At 30.8% G+C, this 19876-nt stretch overlaps 1 protein-coding gene across 1 annotated transcript in view; it reads left to right on the top strand.

Moving 5' to 3' along the window:
• The window catches only part of KLHL1 (kelch like family member 1), a 529576-nt gene that overhangs the window by 392767 nt on the left and 116933 nt on the right, over window positions 1–19876 (top strand). Inside the window, exon 7 of the mRNA XM_074192758.1 lies at window positions 9861–10085. Within this exon, the coding sequence (XP_074048859.1) occupies window positions 9861–10085 (225 nt within the window). The remainder of the gene's footprint in view (window positions 1–9860; window positions 10086–19876) is intronic.

The raw sequence follows: 19876 nt of genomic DNA, 5'->3' as shown, positions 1-19876 counted from the left end.
AAAATAGAAGCAGACTAAGAAAAAAGAAAGAAACCTTTTTCTTCAATGATAATTATCATCTTCCTGTCCTTTCTTTTATCCTCCTCTCTTCCTCAATATAATGAAAACTAAAACACGAAACAAGCAAAATATTCCTTATGTTATCCTCACCTTTCTTCACTTGTTTCAGCTATTTGTGAGCTCTAAAACTCTTAAAACTACCTTTATATTCATTTTCTGTAATCTGCCTTTTTGATTCTCTCTCTCTCTCAATATAAATCTAAGTTCGAGTGTGTATATACATATACATATATGTATATATACACACACACAATGCCTCTTTTTTCTTCCTCATTGCAATTTTAAAACATTGTTTCAAAATTTCATTCATAGGAATTTCACAACCTTCCTGGCTCAATTTCTCTTGAGAATTTTAAGACCTTCTCTATACCGTGAAATATATTCTACCAAAAAATTGCAGGTACATTTCAAACTATTGCTGGTGCTTCTCTATTAATATATCATTAAATCCTATTAATAATCTCCCTCTAAATTCCCATTATTTCTGTACCAGCAAGCATTTTCTTGCTGTTAATAGGAATTAAATCCATGAAAGAAATTGCCTTTGCTCTTCTTTGAAAAATAAACAAACAAATAAATAAATAAATAAAATATAAAAATCATGGTTAAGACATAAAAAATTATTATATCCTTATTTTTTATGGCAGAGAAGGAGAGAGAGAGAGAGAGAGAGAGAGAGAGAGATCCAACAGGTCTTAATAATTAAAATTCTCACCACTATTTTGGCATGCCTTTGTGTCCTACATGATTTGTTTCCTTAAGTTTTCACCTATTTTTTCCTTTTGTTTAGGTGGTCTCGAGTATACTATAATGGCAATGGTCTGTCTTCTTCATTTGATTGTCACCCAAATGTTCTTTACCATGATATAAATTCTCCTATTTCCAATTATGCATACTCTCATAATTATAGTTACTTACTACAAATTGCAGTTCTGATTTCCTATATTCTTTCATTTATTCCTCTTATTTCAAATACATTATATCAGTGTAGAATCATCTTCCAATTATATAATATGTGTATATTAAATATATATATATATATATATATGTATATATGGAGAGAGGGAGACAGTCAATTACTTCCTTAACAATAGGATTGTTATTAAATTTTGCTTCTTGCTTTGATATTTTGCAGCAGTATACAATTTTTTTAAGGTATAAGTTCTTCTGTTGCCTCCTTTCTTGAATTTCGTCTGATGTAAACTTTGGTGTATCTCAATGCTCGTCCTTCTTCTTTGTAGCTGCTTTCTATGGTATCTAGATTGTAGAGGAAAAGTGCCTATGCATAGACAAATATTTACACATAATTACTTTTTTCCCTCTATTATTTCTTTTATCTAAAACCTTGCAGTTTAATAGTAAATATCAGGAATACATTTATGTAGGATTTGGGGGGGAACAAAAATAATGCTGTACATTTTGCTTTAAAGATATTTAGATATTGGGAAAATATTTTGTAAGGAAGCTCTGAGGAACATCATTGCTAAGTGTTTTAAAATGAATTGATGGCTACCCGCTATTTAAAAATACATGATGAGCTGTGAAAATTTCCTTTGACACAAAACTGTTATTGTTCTTGTGAAACAGTGAAAAAAAGCAAAATTTAATCTTCAGGAGAACTGAGACTCCCCCCACCGACATCACCCTTTTGTCTACTTAGCATGAACTTCGTGTTCATCAGAAATAGTCAGTCCTCAGGGGATTACCAAGCAAGATCTCTCATTATAGTGGTAAGAAGCAACAAAGAGGAAAAAATGAGGAAAAAGAAATCAAATTCCTTCCACTTTCAACTCAAAAAAACAATAACTGAATTTTGGCCTTGAGCAGTCAAGAGTGTATGGATACTTTCTATATAGAATTTAGTACATCATGAAGGTACCATGAATATTAAATGAATACATTTTGGTAAAGTGCCCAGTATCATATGCTGATGGATACTTTATAAATTCTATTTGATTGTGTTGGATATAAATGTGCACAAAATATTAATAAATTCAGTTCTCTACCACAATAAGACTCTCAAATATAGCCCCACAGGGGACAGATAGACTGTATGAAGGGGACTGAGGTAGGGGATGGTAAATGTGCTCAGGCTTGATGGTGCTCCCACTGAGAAGGTGTCGGCAAACTGGCAAGGAAAGACAAACTTCCTAGAGATGATTTAAATTGCTATCTCAATAGAGGCTGGGAGAGAGAGTGGAAAGCAAAAGATTTAGAGATAGGTTAGGAAAACTCCACATTTGTTGCCTGAAGTGAGGCTAATTTCAAACATCCTTTTGAAATAAGGCAACCTGTATATAAGGATCACTTAAGGCTTTCTGTTAATATTGCTTTGTCACAGTAATCATCATTGCCAAAGGCACAAAGTCGTCCTACTGTTCATAATCTAGATAAGGATATTAGACTCTTACAAGGCGCTGCAACTATAAGAAGACATTACTGACCATGATTTTAGGCCAACATTCAATAATACATGGAGAAACTACTGTCAAATTAAGCTTCTTTCCCACTCATTCTGTAAAGTGCCTGCAGTCCCCAAATAAAAGCTAGAGAAGCTCAAATAGATATTGAACTGAGAAAGTATTGTGATCCTGAAGCATTTTTAGTAAATTTCTAATCTTGAAATGTTCTTTTGTTTTCTGGAAACTGATATTCATTATGGAACTATAATATTTATTTAGGATTTTGTTATTAAAATAGAATTTATGTTCAAGGGATAATTATTAAAAAATGTAGAAAATAAAATTCCCTGGCAACAATATTTTTGCTTTCCTTAGTATTTAATTCCCCCCAGAAGGGTTAGTAAGCCTCTTTGGCAGAAGAAATAACTTCAAGTTTTGGCTTACTCTGTATTTGTAGGACCATTATCTGAGACGTTTGGGAATTTCTTAGCTTAGAGTTGTTGATTACCCTTACCATCATTATCACTATCAAAAGTCACATGTCTGTCTTTAGTATAGTTGCACCATGATCTTGAGGAAAAGTTATTAAGACACTTTTCCCATCATTGAAAGATTTATACTTAAATAGAAATTTTATTTGGAAAAATAAGAAATTGCCATTATTTATATACACATTCTGTATAATGTCTGAAATTAGACAATTTTTCCCAGTTTGTTTATATTGTATCCTGAGTACCTAGGCATGCCTGGAAGCCTAGCATGTATTTAATAAATATGTGTTGATTCATTAATTGATTGATTAGAGAATCTGTAAGAGAACATGAACATATACAACAATGGAAGAAAAGATATGGAAGGATCTCAGTTTGTAATAGTGGAAGATAACTGTATCATGATATAATAGATTCAATGAAGTAAAGAATGTTTATTATAAATTCCAATACAGTAAAAAGTGCATAACAATGAGCCAAAGAGGAATGATAAAAATGATACAAACTAAGTTGAGATGGAAACATTGTCTTCCTTTGAATTAACTTGAATAGATTTCATGGAAGGAGGAAATCAAAGAACAATAACAAAAGTAGAAATCTTGAAACTGATGAGGAAAAAAATGTTCAAAACATAGTATATACATCCTAAAACATTTTCCCCAGGGAAACTACATATTTTTTTCTTATTTTTACCAGTTACAACATTCATTTTTGTAAGAATTTGATTTCTAAAGTTTTCTCAATTCTTCCCTTCACTCCCTGAAAGTGGATAACATTTTCCATCCCAAGTCTTCTCAAATTGTCTTTGATTACTGTATTGCTGATAAGAGTTATTCTTTTATAGTTGATCATCACACAATGTTGCTATTTTATGTATAATGTTCTCTTGGTTCTACTCACATCACTTAATAACACTTCATATAAGTTTTTCCAATTTTTTTCCCTGAAATCCTCTGACTTATTTCTTATACCACAAACGTATTTCATTATATTCATATGCCACATCTTATTCAGTCATTCCCCAATTGATGGGCATTCCTTCAATTTCCAATCCTTTGCCTCCATAAAAAAGATCTGCTATAAATATTTTTGTACATGTAAATCCTTTTTCCTTTTGTGTGGTCTCTTTGGGTTAAAAATCTAGAAATGGTATTGCTGGATCAAAGGGTATGCATAGTTTTATAATCCTTTGAGGACAGCTCCAAATTGCTCTTCAGAATGGTAGAATTATTTCACAATTCCAACAGTGTCCCAGTTTTCTTACATCCTCTCCAGCATTTATCATTTTTCCTTTCTTGCATATTACCCAATTTGACAAAGGGAAGGTAATAATTCAGAGTTGTTTTAATTTACAGTTCTCTAATCAATAGTGTTTTAGAGCATTTTTTCATATAACTATTGATAGCTTTAATTTCTTCATCTGAAAACTTCTTGTTCATATTCTTTGACCATTTATTAGCTGGGAAAATGTCTGGTATTCTTATAAATTTGACTCAGTTTTCTATATATTTTAGAAATGGGGCCTTTATCATAAACACTGTCAAAATTATTTCCCAGTTTTCTTCATTCCTTCTAATCTTAGTTGCACTGGTTTTGTTTGGACAAAAAACTTTTTAATTCAATACGTTCAAATTTTTTTTTCCATTTTGTAATTCACAGTGTTTTCTGTCTCGTCTTTTGTCATATATTCTTCCCCTCTCCATAGATACTATAGGTAAACTATTCTTTGCTCTCCTAAATTGCTTGTCACCCTTTATAGCTTAATCATGTACCCATTTCAACCTTACCTTGGCATAAGATATGACTTGTTAGTCTAGTTTCTGCCAAATTATTTACCAGTTTTTCTAGATGTTTTTGTCAAATAATGACTTCTTATCAGAAAAGCTTGTCTAGATTTCTCAAACAGTAGATTTACACAACCATTTACTAATCTGTTTTATGTTTTTAACCTATTCCATTGATCTACCACTCCATTTCTAAGCCAATACCAAATAGTTTGGATGATTGATGCTTTATAATATAGTTTTAAATCTGATATGATTAGATCACCTTCCTTTGCTTTTTATTTATCATTAATTTGCTTGAAATCTTGACCTTTTGTTCTCCCAGATTAAATTTTTAAATTATCTTTTCTAGTTCTATAAAATAATTTTAATTAGATTGCTATGATGTTGAATAATACATTAATTTAGGTAGAATTTTCATTTTTATTATATCAGCCCAGTCTATCCATTTGAGCAAATGATATTTCCAATTGTTAGATCTGATTTTATTTGTGTGAAAAGTTTTGTAATTATTTTCATAGAGTTCCTGGATTTATATTTTATTATTGGCTATGGTTGTTCTAAATAGAATTTATCTTTTTGTTTCTTGATTCAGAGCTCTGATGATTTTATATATATATATACATATATATGTATATATATAAGTGCTGATGATTTATGTGGGTCTATTTTATATCCTGCAACTTTGCTAAAGTTGTTTTTTCAAGTAGTTTTTTTTAGTGGATTCTCTAAACATACCATCGAAAAAAGTTTTAAGTCAGAGATTTGTACAAATAGTATGGCAAAAGGTAATTGAATGTTGGGGAAAAAAGACAATGGAGAAAAGTGAAGAATTTTGAAGTATAAAACACTTCAAGGAAATCTAATATACAATAATCAGTATTTGAGGCAGTAATTAAAATTATGATGGCACAACAGAAACTATGAATAGAAAAGAACATATGGTGTAAGATATATAGTTATGAGATTTGACTATGGCTAAAGAGTCAACCAACCCTTTTCAAAGAGAAAATCTCATCTCTATACCTCAGCTAATGGAAACTAAGATATCCAGTAGAGACAAAAGAGACAAAGACTAGAAACTGGAAGTTAAGGGGGAGGGGAGGGCAGGAAGACCTGTGGGAAGAATGATATGCCCATTTGAGAACAGGGATGTGATACTTGAGAATAAAGATATATCTAGTATTTATACAGTGTTTTAAGATTTGAAAAACGTTTTCCATGTTATTTCATTAGATTCTTATAATACCCTTTGAAGTAGATGCTGTTATTATCTAAATTTTACAGTTGAAATGAGACTAAAGTCAAGTAACTTGACCAGGGCTGCAGAATTAGTGAGGGCATGGGGACATTTGAAATTATTTTAGTTGAATCTGATCAAAAATAAATTTATTTGAAATAAATAAAAATAACATGGGTCAGCTGGGTGGCACAATGAACAGAGCACTGACCCTTGAGTCAGGAGGATCTGAGTTCAAATCCAGCCTCAGACTTTTAATTATTACCTAGTTGTGTGACCTTGGGCAAGCCACTTTACCCCATTGCCTTGCAAAAAACAAAAAAACTAAGAATGTGAAATTTTCTAAAGGCAAATCACGTATAAAATGTTACTTTAACATATCTTTCATCCACTACACGACTTAATGAAAGACTAATTCATCTACTTGCCTGTTTAACTGATATATTAATAATTAATTATTATCAAAATTTTGTTGTATAAAACAAGTTTTATTCAAAACTACAAGTAGGGATAAGCAGCATGAGTAGCCTAGAACGTGACATATAGAGAGGGAATACTGAGAATTGTGCAATGCTTTTGTGTATGGTCATCACTTCAAGATCACCTTTTATATAGCATATTTGTGTGTGTGTGTGTATGTGTATGTGTGTGTATAAGTGTATAAAATGTATGCATATATGTACCTACACATATACCATGTGTACATATATGCACATGTGAATAAATGTGTGCATGCCTGCCTTTACACATATGAGAGGTAGAATGGCATAGCTTATACAGAATCAGCTTTAGAATCAGGAAGACTGAGATTTAAGTTCTGCCTTAAAGTTAGAGAGATAAATGATAAATAGATATAGATACAGATTTAGGTGACAAAGTGGATGGAGTACTAGACCAGGAGTCAGGAAGATTCATCTTCCTGACCTTGGGACAATCATTTTTCTTTCCTTGGGAAAGTCATTTAACAATGCTCAGCTCAGTTTCTTCATCCATAAAATGAGCTGGAGAAAATAAAAAGCAAAAACACTTCAGTATCTTTGCGCCACCCCAAAAAAAACCAACCAAACAGAAACAATGGGGTCATGAAGAGATGAATATGACTCAAAATAACTAACCATATAGATATTAAATATGTGAATATATCATATATATATAATATTTATTTAACTTTTACATGTTGCCTTTTGCTTTATATATTGGGCTGTGAACTCCTTAAGACCATGGATTATTTTTGCTCTTGTTTCCACAGGACTTAGCACAGTGCTTCCCTATGTGCTTAGTAAAATCTTGATGACTAACTTATGACATGGTATTGTTTTCCAGTGAGAAATTTGATCAAGTAATACAGATCGGTTCCTCCTTTGAGAGTTACCTAAAAAAACTGAGAGATTAAGTGACCTCAGTGTAGAAGAAGGGTTTGCATGATTATCTTCCTGACTCCAAAGTTGACTCTGCTTTGTATTCACTTTGCCTGTTACCCCTCACATATGTTTAAAATGCATTTAAGTATAAAAATTTGTATTTACATATAACATATAAAGCAATCATTTAGTAAAAATATGATTAGACTTGGAGTCAAGTGCTGCTTCTAATATACACCAACTATTTGAACTTAAGCCGAATCACTTATCCTCAGTACTCAAGACAGTGTTCAGAGATTATTGCATATGAGGCAGTTAACTATAGGTACAGTCAATCCTTATCCCTATAATTTGGTAATTTCTAAACAACCAAAATGCCAAGTATCAACACCAAATCTTTCATTCTTCATCACCAAGGAATGTCCAAGAAAAAATAACTACTGATCAGAAATGTTATTGATGCGGTTATATATTAAGTAAGATGTTGAACAATCTAATTTTAAAAATCAAACCAGGATCAGCTAGGTGGTGCAGTGGATAAAGTGGATAAAGCACTGGCCCTGGAGTCAGGAGTACACCAGTCCAAATCCAGCCTCAGACACTTAATAATTACCTAGTTTGTGTGGCCTTGGGCAAGCCACTTAACCCTTGCAAAAACCTAAATAAAAAAATCAAACCAACATGAACTCATTCTGAACTGGAAAGACCAAGATCACTTAGGGATTAACACAGTCTGTTTCTACTCAAGGATTCTGTTCATCCTTTCCACTGAGAGGATAATCATCAAGGGTCTTATCTGTTCATTATAACCAGAAGAAAAAAAAATCTATCTACATTACCTCAGGGACACAGTAATATAGTAACTTAAAGGAATAAGGAGGGATGTTACATTTAATCAGAAAAGAAAACTTCAAATATAATTTCAAATTAATCATGAATGCTATTCAATTTTGAATGAAAAATTAGACAAGTCAAAATGAATGATTAAATTTTACTGTTCAATAAATAGTTCATCCTAGAACAGGTCCAATATGGAAAATATTCTACTTGTATACATGAGGATTTTAGTTTCATAAAATGTTGCATAAAAAGGTAACTTTTGCTAAATATAATTAACTTTTTATTATATCATACTAATATGTATTTTCTTTGTGTTTTTATTGTGGTGCATAATCAGGAGATTAATTCATTTATGCAACTTTCATTTTAAATTTGAATCTGCTAAGAAAAAAATCACTTCAGTTAATTGAATGTTGAAATTAGTTCATATTTTGTATAGTATTGGAGAACTGGCAGGGGATTTAATATAACCAGTTGGGTTTCCATGTTATTACAGCTCCGGTACACGTAAATAGAATTGAATATTATTTATTTATATTTTATTTCAATTAAACCAAAACTACTGATATCATTATGGTTGGTATTTTGTGTACATTATCTATGTTTATCAGCATCCCAATTTGAGAGATAAATGAACACTGAAATTATTGCTTCGCATGGAATTGTAAATGTTTTTAAAAAGTAAAAAAGGTCAAAGCTTAATTGAAGAAATGCAGTAGTGTTGATATTCTCTGAGGGATCTTTAATTACCAGATGCAAATTTGAACATTAAGATAAGAAAAGCTGAAATTATTTAGTTCCAGTTAAATTCTGTTTAATTTATAACCAATCATATAAATATTCACCAATATGACTTAGGTAAACATTTGTGATTAATGTGATCTATTTTTTAAAACAGTTTAGACCCTAGGTTAACTTTTTTTATTACTATTACCATTTTTTGAGATTATCAAATTCTGTATCCATTTACTTCTATATTATATCCTTAATCAAATAAGTTTGGTAATTTAGAGATGCTGTCAGTATTAGCAAAATATGAATTTCCCTCTCTGTTTTTTACATTACTTGATTGAAATAAAATTTTCAACTCTACAATGATAATAAATGTTAAAATATCATTCAACTGAATAGGCAGGCCAATTTAGAGTTAAGGTCTAGTGTATCAATTAAAAGGCAATATCTAATTTATTTTTTCTGATGAAAATCAAAATTTCTGAAATATATTTTATCATTATATCTTTCATTACAAACCCTTGAAAAATTATATAATTCAATAAAATCTAATTCTAAAGAATTACTTTAGAAAGCTTTCCCTATCTCAAACATATCACTATCCTAAATTGATTGGCATGTTGTAGATCTAGTTAGGATGTGAAAGCAGCCAAAATAACTGGACCATGAACAGCAGTTTGCCAATCCAATAAAGACTCTCGCACCCTGGCTGTTAAGACTATCGAACAAACTTACCTGTCAAGTCACTTTGACAGTTTAAAAACACCCCATTACCCAGTTATAAGGGACATGCCAGGAAAATAAATTTTAGCAACTTTGTTATTGCTTTTATTTTGATTTAAGAAAGACTGGCTTTGGTAGATACAATTCTTATTCCAATTTGTGTAGTATTATGCAACAGTTATATAGTCAATGATAATTGGTGACTTTCTTATTGCATGCTTTATCAGGTCCTACAACTATTGAGAAGTATGATCTCAGAACAAATTTATGGATCCAAGCAGGAGTGATGAATGGCAGAAGGTTACAGTTTGGTGTAGCTGTCATTGATGAAAAGCTATTTGTTATCGGTGGTCGGGATGGCTTAAAGACCTTGAATACAGTTGAGTGTTACAACCCCAAAACCAAGACTTGGACTGTTTTACCTCCAATGTCAACGCATAGGCATGGTTTAGGTAAGGATTTCAAAATTTTGATGTTATATTTTGTGTTTTCTTTGGTTAATAATGTAAACTGAAAGCTGAAATATTCAATCACCATATATTGCCAATTATTTAGAGGTTAAAGATTCTGAATTTGGGTTTTATCTGAAGCAAATCTTGATTGATAGCTAAAATTTATATAGCTCTGATTTTTAGGTATTTTGTTCACATTATCATTTCCTCCATTTATTTTTATAATTAATATGTAGCATGAAAGTCAGCAAGAGATTGAAGTGAAATTCTATATTTCTTTTGTCTAAATGACATCTATTATCTTTAGATCATAGTAATACTAATATATTATTAAACTACTGAGAAAGAACAATATTTAGACCAGCAAAGTAAATTTGTCTAGGAAATAATGTTGTCCATTGCTAATATATAAGGAGGAATTTTAGGAGGAATCAAAATAAAGTGCAACATTAGCTATTTATGGAAAAAATAGTTATTTTTATTGAGTTTCTAAGTTTTAAACCAAACAAAATATGGAATGTCTTAGCACCAGTAATGTGGTCATTAAGATGATTCTTTGTACATGGTAAGTAATAAAGCAAATAGATTAAAAGACAAAATCTTTCTCAGTACTGTGGTATTAGTGGTAGAGTAGCAAAGAGGGAAGAGAAGATGAGAAGAATTTTCAAATTTTTAGTTTGTAAGAATTGTTTTAAATGGTTTTTACTCTAAATATGAAATCCTTGTTCAGTCACCAAAGTGACAGAGTTATTAGAAGAATTAAACTACATCAAAACTGATAGTCTTGTAAATAAAATCAGAAGACATAAAGCAGTTGAAACTATACAGAAAAGTGGCTCAACATTTCTTTTCATCATTAAGATAATCATCATAAATTTACAACTCAAAGGGACCTTAAAGCTCATTAAATTCAATCCCCTCATTTTATAGATGAGGAAAATGAAACACAGTTTGACTAAGTGACTTGCCAAAGGTCACATAGTGACAGTGTTTGAGACAGGATTTAAACCTAGATTTCTTCTTGCTTACACATATAGTAATATAGATCAGGGCAGAGTTATATTCAAATACAATAAGAAATATCTCATGGGAACTTTGTTCATCTCAATATTATTAGAAAAATAAAAAAGATTTCCTTGAATACACCTTAAATGTATAAGGATATATCTTATTGATATTTCTTACTGAACTATGTATCAAAATTTTATCACAATATATGTTTCATTAGCTCATTTCATCTTTGTATTCTTCAGGACCATCTCCATTTCTTCCTATATTTCATGAGTGTTGAAGTCTGAGTGGTCAAATATATAGTTTCTAATTTTATTAGTAATGAATGTGCCAGGCACCTCCTATCTATTCATATACACACATACATATATGCTGAGAACTGCTGACTTAGGTGCAGGTATATATCTAGACATACATACGTGTATATATTCCACCACGAACATTTTAAAAGAGTTGCTATTTTTGTTTTGTTTTATTTTTCCTCTCTTTCTCACACCTTGTATGACCCTGACTACAACTCCTTAGTACTTTAATTCTTTCAAGCTATAAGTAATACTTTTTTCTTTGACCTTTAAGGATTGGATTTTAGCTATGATGATTCTGAAGGTTTTCATTTTGTGATTTCTTTAAGGATGTTATAGGTAAATTCTTTCTATTTTTATATTGCCATTTTTGTTCCAAGATATCTGGGTAGTTTCACTATGAATTTCCTAAGATAATCTTTTTTTTTAATTTTGACCATAGCTTTCTGATAGCCTCATGGTTCTCAAATTATCTCTTTTCAATTGTTTTTCCAGGTCTATTATTTTTTTATAAGAGGTATCTTATATTTTCTTCTATTTTTTCAGGCTTTGTATGTTTTAATATTTCTTTTTATCTGATATAGCCATTGACTTCTATATGGTTCATTTAATTTTTAAGGGTAAAGTTTTATAATTCTTGTGGTATACTGTTAAATTTCTTTCCAATTCTATCCTCCATAGTTCTTACTTGTATTCCATTTCTTTCTTCTACTTTTCTGACTTCATGTGTTATATCATTTTTCTCTGTATCTTTGTCTCTACTTCTCTTTTTGACTGTCTCTCTCTGTCTCTCTTTGTCTCTCTGTTTCTCTCTCTCTCTCTCTCTCTCTCTCTCTCTCTCTCTCTCTCTCTCTCTCTCTCCCTCCCTCCCTCCCTCCCCCTCTCCTCTCTCTTTCACCAGCCAGGAAATCTAAGTGAAATTGTTGACAAACTGTATTTTTATTTGAGGTTTGCTTTGAAGATAATTAGAAGTCATTCTTGTGAAATACTGTTTTGGATATTATTGTCACCCTAAGTTGTTTTTTTTTTAAGATTGAGTTTCTTTTTCTTTCACTTTCACATCCTGAATTAGTATTTTTACATTAGAATTATGCCCATATACTACTGGAGAAAACATTTGAGTGTTTTTCTGTACTGGCTTGTATTCTCTAGACTAGGGACTTACTGTTGTAGAAAATGAATAGTATGTTCTTCAGTGATTTCAGGGACAGTTTAAGTGGGACACCTACAACTTTTTGATGAAGTCAAATTAGGTTGATCCAAGGGCAAAGTTTGATTGCTGCCTTCCTAATTTGAACTTTGTAAGATCCTGTTTGGATCTGAGCAACACAAATATAGTCTTGCTTCTTTTTAAAGCAATACATTGCTACTAGATCAAACCCCTGGAAGATGCTATAGATTTAGTGTGATAAAACCACATGATTACTCTTGAACTGAGTTTCCTTCCAGAGTTATTCTACTACAGGTTTCAAACTGAACTAGGGGCTGGATCTGAGCCTGTTCTGTTCCTGTAGTCAGAGCTACACAGCTATTCCTTCTATGTATTCTAGTTCCTTGCCCAATTCCCAGCCTCATTTCTAGACAGCTCTGTTACCTGGTCCTCCAATTCCTGCATGCAATGTCCTTCCTAAATCCTTACTGGATCTGTAAACCAGCTCAGGAGTATAAGGGACACAGCTCCTTTTTTATATAGTTCTGTTCTGTACAAAATATCAAAGACTTTGGTTTTAACACTAGGACCTCTTCTTGCCCAAGTGTCTCATTGTTTCAACCTACCATCTTGACTTGTCTTAAAAATATTTTTTAAAATACCTTGAAGTCTAGAACCTTCAGAGTTCTCTACAACCTTATAATCTTACATGCATTTTCCCTACTTACTAATCAAAAGGAAATTTTAGAAGATATCACTTAATCACAGATTGAAATAATTGACTAAATATAATTGAATTACACATACTAATCACATGGTAAGTGATGAAAATGATTATGACAGAAGTCAACCTAAAATACAATTATAAAATAGATTTTCTTTCTTTAACATCTAATCTTCTCATAGAATCTAGACAGCCTTCTATCCTCCTTTTGTTATTTTTTTTCCACCTAATTCACCAAGAATGTGAACTGATAATGGTTTGAGGAATTGCTTCCAGGAATATTTACATTTTTATAGAGCAATCATAACAGTTTATTATTAGGAATATTTCCCTAGTGATTGAATTTTGAGCCTTAGCAAGCCTATGAATGAGATGTTTGGAAATAAAAGAGTTCCTTTCCTAAATCTCTTAAATCACAGCATATTGGAAGCCACTCACTAAAATGCTGTCAGTGATGACAATGAAAAAGAAGAGGATAATTTGATAGGATAAGAAGATACTTTTGAATTATACTTTCCCTAATTTGAAGTAATGGAAAATATTTAAAATGAAAAGTTCAACATTAAATATGAGATTTTTGTATATAATTTTTTTTCTGCTTTGTGATATAGAGGAAGAGATAGGATGTATAGAAAAAAATGTTTAACTTGGAATCAGAGGACCTGATCAAATCTGACTCTCTCATTTATTATTATATGGTTGGAAAAGTCACAAATTTTTAGTCTCCATTTCCTCATTTTTAAAATAAAAGTTTTGCCCAAGTAATCCGCTGAGACACCTTTCAATTCCATCTTTGATCTTTTGAACAGTACTGGTTAATTGTTAATCATTTCCAAAATAGTAAGTTTTAAAGGAAATTCTAAGACATGAAACTCATATTGTCCTAGAGTATCCAAATTATTGCACCCTACAAATATCTAATTTAACAGGTTAATTTTAATGGAAATTATCATGATTTATCTGTCCATAATATATGCAACTATCTCTCCAGTTTCCTGAAGCAGCCTTGTGTTAAAATATATCACACACAGTTTTAATTAGATAATCTTGTGAAACCTGAGTTTAAGGTACCCTTTATACTTGTTCATTTCTAAATCTGAACTTAATATGTAGATTTCCAATGGATTATTCTATAGTAACATATGTTTTAAAGATGTATAATTATTTCAACTCTAATGATAAATTAATAGTCTGATTTTGTCTCCTCTTTAGGGAAAGTAATTGAATTAAGTATCTACTATGTGCTGTGTTATATAGATATTATCTCAGTTGATCCTCATGGGAAGACAATGAAGTAGTTGAATGATCCCCATCTTTGAACTGTGAAAATTGAGGAAGAATGAGTGAGTTATTCAGGATCACACAGCTATTAAGTGTCTAGGGTTGGATTTGAATTCAGGTTTTGTTTCCCAACCCTCAATTTACTGTACTACCAAGATGCAGCTATGAGAATTAGTTACTGAGATATATGGAATCCTTTTGAAGTTTCTCTGTTTATACATCTGTCTTTTGCTGTGCAATCTTGTAATATTTCCAACTAAGTGGAACGTTTCAATAATTTTCCCCGTTTAATTTTTTTCTAGGCTGAAGAAAGTTTAAGCAAATGTACGCAAAGCTAGTTTCTATAATATCCTATAATAAATATTTTCCCCAATTCATCCTGTCTAACTTATTCATTTATTTAGAGAGTTAATGAAACTATGTGTTATTTAGCAACATCAATGATGATTTACTAGACAGAAGTACAAACTCTCATATTTTCTAGTTTATCACTGGTCATCAGAAGTTTTTGTACCCAGATTAACAAAATATCCTTTTGAGATTCTTGTGATATTTTTACAGTAAATCCAGATTCATTGCATCAAGCTCACCCCTAGATTTTGGTACTAAAGTAGATTCTAAGTGCCCTTAATGCAATTCTTTTAACAATCTGAGACTAATGAAAATTGTTACCTTTTATTATTGAATTATGCTTTTACTGGAAGTGTGTATATTATACTTCTAACTAATGTCAGAAAATAGAGATCTGTAATCTAAGACTACATGAATTTTCCCTTTCACAGAAAATAGTCATGATCCAGTTAACTGACCCCTGATCTAAAAGCTATGATCCAGAGATTTTCTGTAGCTTTTTTTTACCCAAGAATGAAGCAAGATCATGCATTCAACATTTCTAGTTCTTCAATTCAAGGAATACATTTTGAATTAAAGTTCTTTTATAGAAAGATCCCTCTGAAACCTTATCTGTGTTCCTTTGGATGGTGAAATTTTGAAAAATGATGTAGGTTGCCTTAAAAGAAGGCTACTTCAATCTGTAACCATTGGAACTATTCTTATATTATATTAGCTAGACTCAAAGGGAGAAATATCATTTCTTCCAGCCAAAAACCAGAATATGTCAATTGTTAATTGTGTTAACACCAATTGTAACTGACTTGAGATCTTATAACACATAGTAAGAGGTTAATAATTATTTATTGAGGGGTGGCTAAGTGGCTCAGTGGATAGAGCCCCGGCCCTGGAGTGAGGAGTACCTGAGTCCAAATGTGACCACTTAACCCCAGTACCTTGAAAAATGAAAACAAAACCCTAAATAAATAATTATTTATTGAATTAAATTCAGTATAGTAATGTGTCATGATTTGCATAGTTTGTTCGTTAAAAAAGAAACCTTTCTGATTTCTTTTATGTAACTATCATTATTGGATTAGTATTATTTTCATATAAATGAGGTTATCATTTTAAATTACTTTAATTATGGTCATTTTAAGACTTCAAAGATCTATTAAACTCAGTTTTATTCCCCCCTTATTTTACAAATGAAGTAATTTTCACCTTTGAAGATCAAATAGGGTTTTTTTTGAAAGGGCTCATTATTAAAAACACTTAAAATAGTTATGTAGCTCATACTCTGTATTTCAATGTTAATCATGTATTTTGGCAAAAAGAATCTAATTCTCCAAGATTATTGATAAGATTTATTACATGTTTATAATATTATACAAAAGGAGAAATAAATAAAATATTAGGACTGTTTTTCATTAACATACTGAAGTCTTTTAATCCTGAAAGTTTTGCATAACTAATCTTTTTGTTAATTTAGGTTTGAATGCTGATTTAGAAGGATTTCTTAACATCTCTCTAATTTTTTTTTGGTCTAAGAATGGAAGTAATATTATCTTTCCCATCACTACTCACATTAATGCTAGGAGGACTAATTATGTAAGAATAATGGCCATATAAGTTTCCTGAGAGTTCCGATAAAAAGTACTATGTCAAAGATAAGGAATGATTATGGAGTTAATTAATTAAATTGTACTGAAAGCACATTTATTTCACAAATCATATAAGATGGAATGATAAGGAATTCTTCAATAGACCTTTACTCTGAAATTGCAGCACTCCGCACAAATCTATTTCTGTGAAATGGGAACATGATCCATATGCTTTTCTCTACTATAATGAAATCATTAGCAAATTTATTGCAGAGTATGGGAACATTAGATTCTATTTTCCATAATTCCTAGTTCAGACTTTGGTTAAGGAGGCATTAAAGCTACATACATGCACTACTTGGAAATGAAAAGTAAAAAAATATATATTAATCAGTGATTTATTTTGGTGTATTAAATGCCAGTAAACTGATTTTGTGCCAGGAAATGACTTCATTGACTGTATTTCATTAGCATGTCCTCATACTCTAGTTTCTAGAAATGAAAATACTAAAGCAAAACAAAAAAAGCCAAAATATTTTCCTTATTTTTAGAAGATTTAAAATTTTCTTCCCATAATCTATTTCTGGTGAAACAATGTAGATTTCATTATCTCATTTATAAGGCTATTATTCATTTGTTTTTAAAACTACACCAAATTTGACTTCCTGAAGTTAACTTTTCATTTGTAAAATTATAATCATAGCATATATCCTTCTTCTAGTTTAGCTTATTTCCCTATGTATCACTTCACACAATATTCCAATTTTTCCAAATTTTCCTCAGATTTTTTTCTTTTATATTCAGTAATAATTATATTCTCAAACCAATTTGTTCAGTCATTTCCCCAAATTATAGACCACTTACTTTCTTTATCTTACTCCTTCCTTTCTTCCCACTGAAACTATACCCAACTTACCCTCTATCTTTTATCTTGTTTGTACATAGTTCTTTACTTGTTATCCCCCCAATATACTATGAACACCTCAGTAGCAGATATTGTTTGATTTTTGCTTTTCCTTTTATTCTTGGTGGTAAATGTAATAGGAAAATTTGGAAGAAAAATTGGAGAAAAAAAGATAATGTAATTTGAACCTCTCCATGCCTGTTCAGCTTATGTTGCTCATTTTTTTCCTTCTTAAAAATTAAATGAGTGAAGAACACTTACTCAATGACTACTGGCCCTGAATGCAGAGACAAATTCAGAAACATGAGCTAAAGGGAGTCGAAAGTGTTCAGTATGTGAAGATGATTTTTGGGAAGGAGGATTTTTTTTTTCCTGTACAGTTGCTGGAGGGAACTAGGTCAGCAAGTTATAACATCCTTGTAACGACCATGTTTGGTTCATGGAAGGAGGCTGGACTAGGAGAATGTTTAAGATGATGGCATAGTTGTGTCAACAATGAACCAAGGTATAGTTTTCAGGAAGAGAGTTTTGCAACTCACATCTCTTAATGGTCCACTGATGCTACCAAAGTTCTCATAAGGGTGAGAGTTCAGCTCCTAATTGGAAACCACTGTTTTAAATAGTGACATGATGGAAACATGAATCAAGAGTTTATAGACATTGAAAATTGGTAATAACACATACAGTATGTTTTGGGCATACCATTTATTTAATTAATAGGAGGTATACTTATTTTTATTATATTGTTTAAACAGAAGATATAGCAAAAGAAATGCAAAATAGCTATACATACATATTATCAGTTGCTGAATCCTGGTTAATTAATTAAATAAAAAATTATAAATTAAACAAAATTATACAAATTACAAATTTTCTGTTTTCTTTCCTATTTTTTTTTGTTTTTTCATTCTAGTAGACCCTAATGAGTTTTTAAAGGAGTTTATGCACTTATATTTACCCTGTTATGATTGGTTATTTGTGGTAGCTAAAATATACTTTGGCTTCCTAGAGTACTTTCTGCTCTGTGTTGCTGAAGAGAAGAAAAGAAGTGTATTATAAAAGGAATAACAAAGACAACCAGAGAAAATCAATAGGAAATTTATCAGTGATATGAATCAAATCCTTATTATTTTCAAATTCAATCTTTATATTCAGGTAACTTATATTGCCTTCTTGTGTCCAATTTAATTCAATTCAAAGCCAAGTTAATGTTTTACATGAAATGTTTGAATTAGTAAATCTAGTAAATTATTTGTATTTAGATTCTGAACTTATATTTAAATTGTATTTCTGATTCTTCCTTGTGTCTTCTTGCTGCAAAGAAAAGTAAACATAAAGTTGAAAGAAAAAAAGATAAGCAGATTGGATAAATGATGTGATTAACTAAAATCTCTTCAATGTGTTATATGTATGATAAGAAAAAAATATAGAATTTTTTGAAAACTATAGTTATAATTTACCTATAAATTTGGATTGGTATAGGCAAAATTTTATATACATTTTAATATTCTTATTTGAAAATGATTTTCTTTTCTTTTCTTTTTTTTGCAAGGCAGTAGGATTAACTGATTTTACCAAGGTCACACATTTCGGTAATTATTCAGTGTCTGAGGCCGAATTTGAACTCAGGTCCTCCTGACTCTAGGGCCACTGCACCACCTAGCTGCCCCTGAAAATGATTTTCAATGATAATTACACATTCGCCTAATATTTATGGGCAAAGAAGATATGAAATAATTAAATCTTGGGGAAACAAGATTGAATAATCTAATTTAGAGAAGAATGAGGCAAATTAAACACTTTAAGGATTTAGTTGCATTTTAGCAGTGTTCTGTATAAAATTGAATTGGTTTAAGTGTCAAGTTCCAACTTCTAAATAGCAAAATAATAACCAGACTGACCTTCTTTTATCTTTTTTTTTTGTCATAATAGCATACTCTTCTTCCCTTGCTAGAAAATCAGGTATTAGAGGTTACAAAAGTATTAACTGTCCATGAAGCAGAGAAAATTGAATGAAATAAGGTAGAGTTTGTTGGTTTTTATAAACTAAACCAATGAAAGCACAAATACTCCCTCTAGAAAGAACTGGGAGAGGCAGATAATAGAGAGAGAAGTTCTTTATTACCTGTCTTGTCACAATCATGAATTCAGATATAACAGAGATCAAATTATATTCTCGGTTCAGTTGGTTAGAAAATCTTTTCCTCTAGCTCTCAAAGTCCTATTATGAAATTCTAATGCACTGACTCCCAATCTTTTTGTGTCCCAGTACCTATTTTTATTTTGAGGGAAAATATGTGAAATTACCACATGGTAGTACTATATGGATCCATTAAAAAATTCAGTGTCACAAAAACTACTGTGGATATATTAGCATTTTATATGAATTTGCATTGTATTACTAATAATTACAAAATGTATATACATTTAAAATTGTAATATATATATTATACTATGTATTCAATTAATATTTATTTATAGATAA

The sequence above is a fragment of the Macrotis lagotis genome, chromosome 6 (assembly GCF_037893015.1).
Source record: "Macrotis lagotis isolate mMagLag1 chromosome 6, bilby.v1.9.chrom.fasta, whole genome shotgun sequence".
In the NCBI taxonomy this organism is placed as follows: domain Eukaryota; kingdom Metazoa; phylum Chordata; class Mammalia; order Peramelemorphia; family Peramelidae; genus Macrotis; species Macrotis lagotis.
This window is presented reverse-complemented; position numbering and strand designations above follow the sequence as displayed.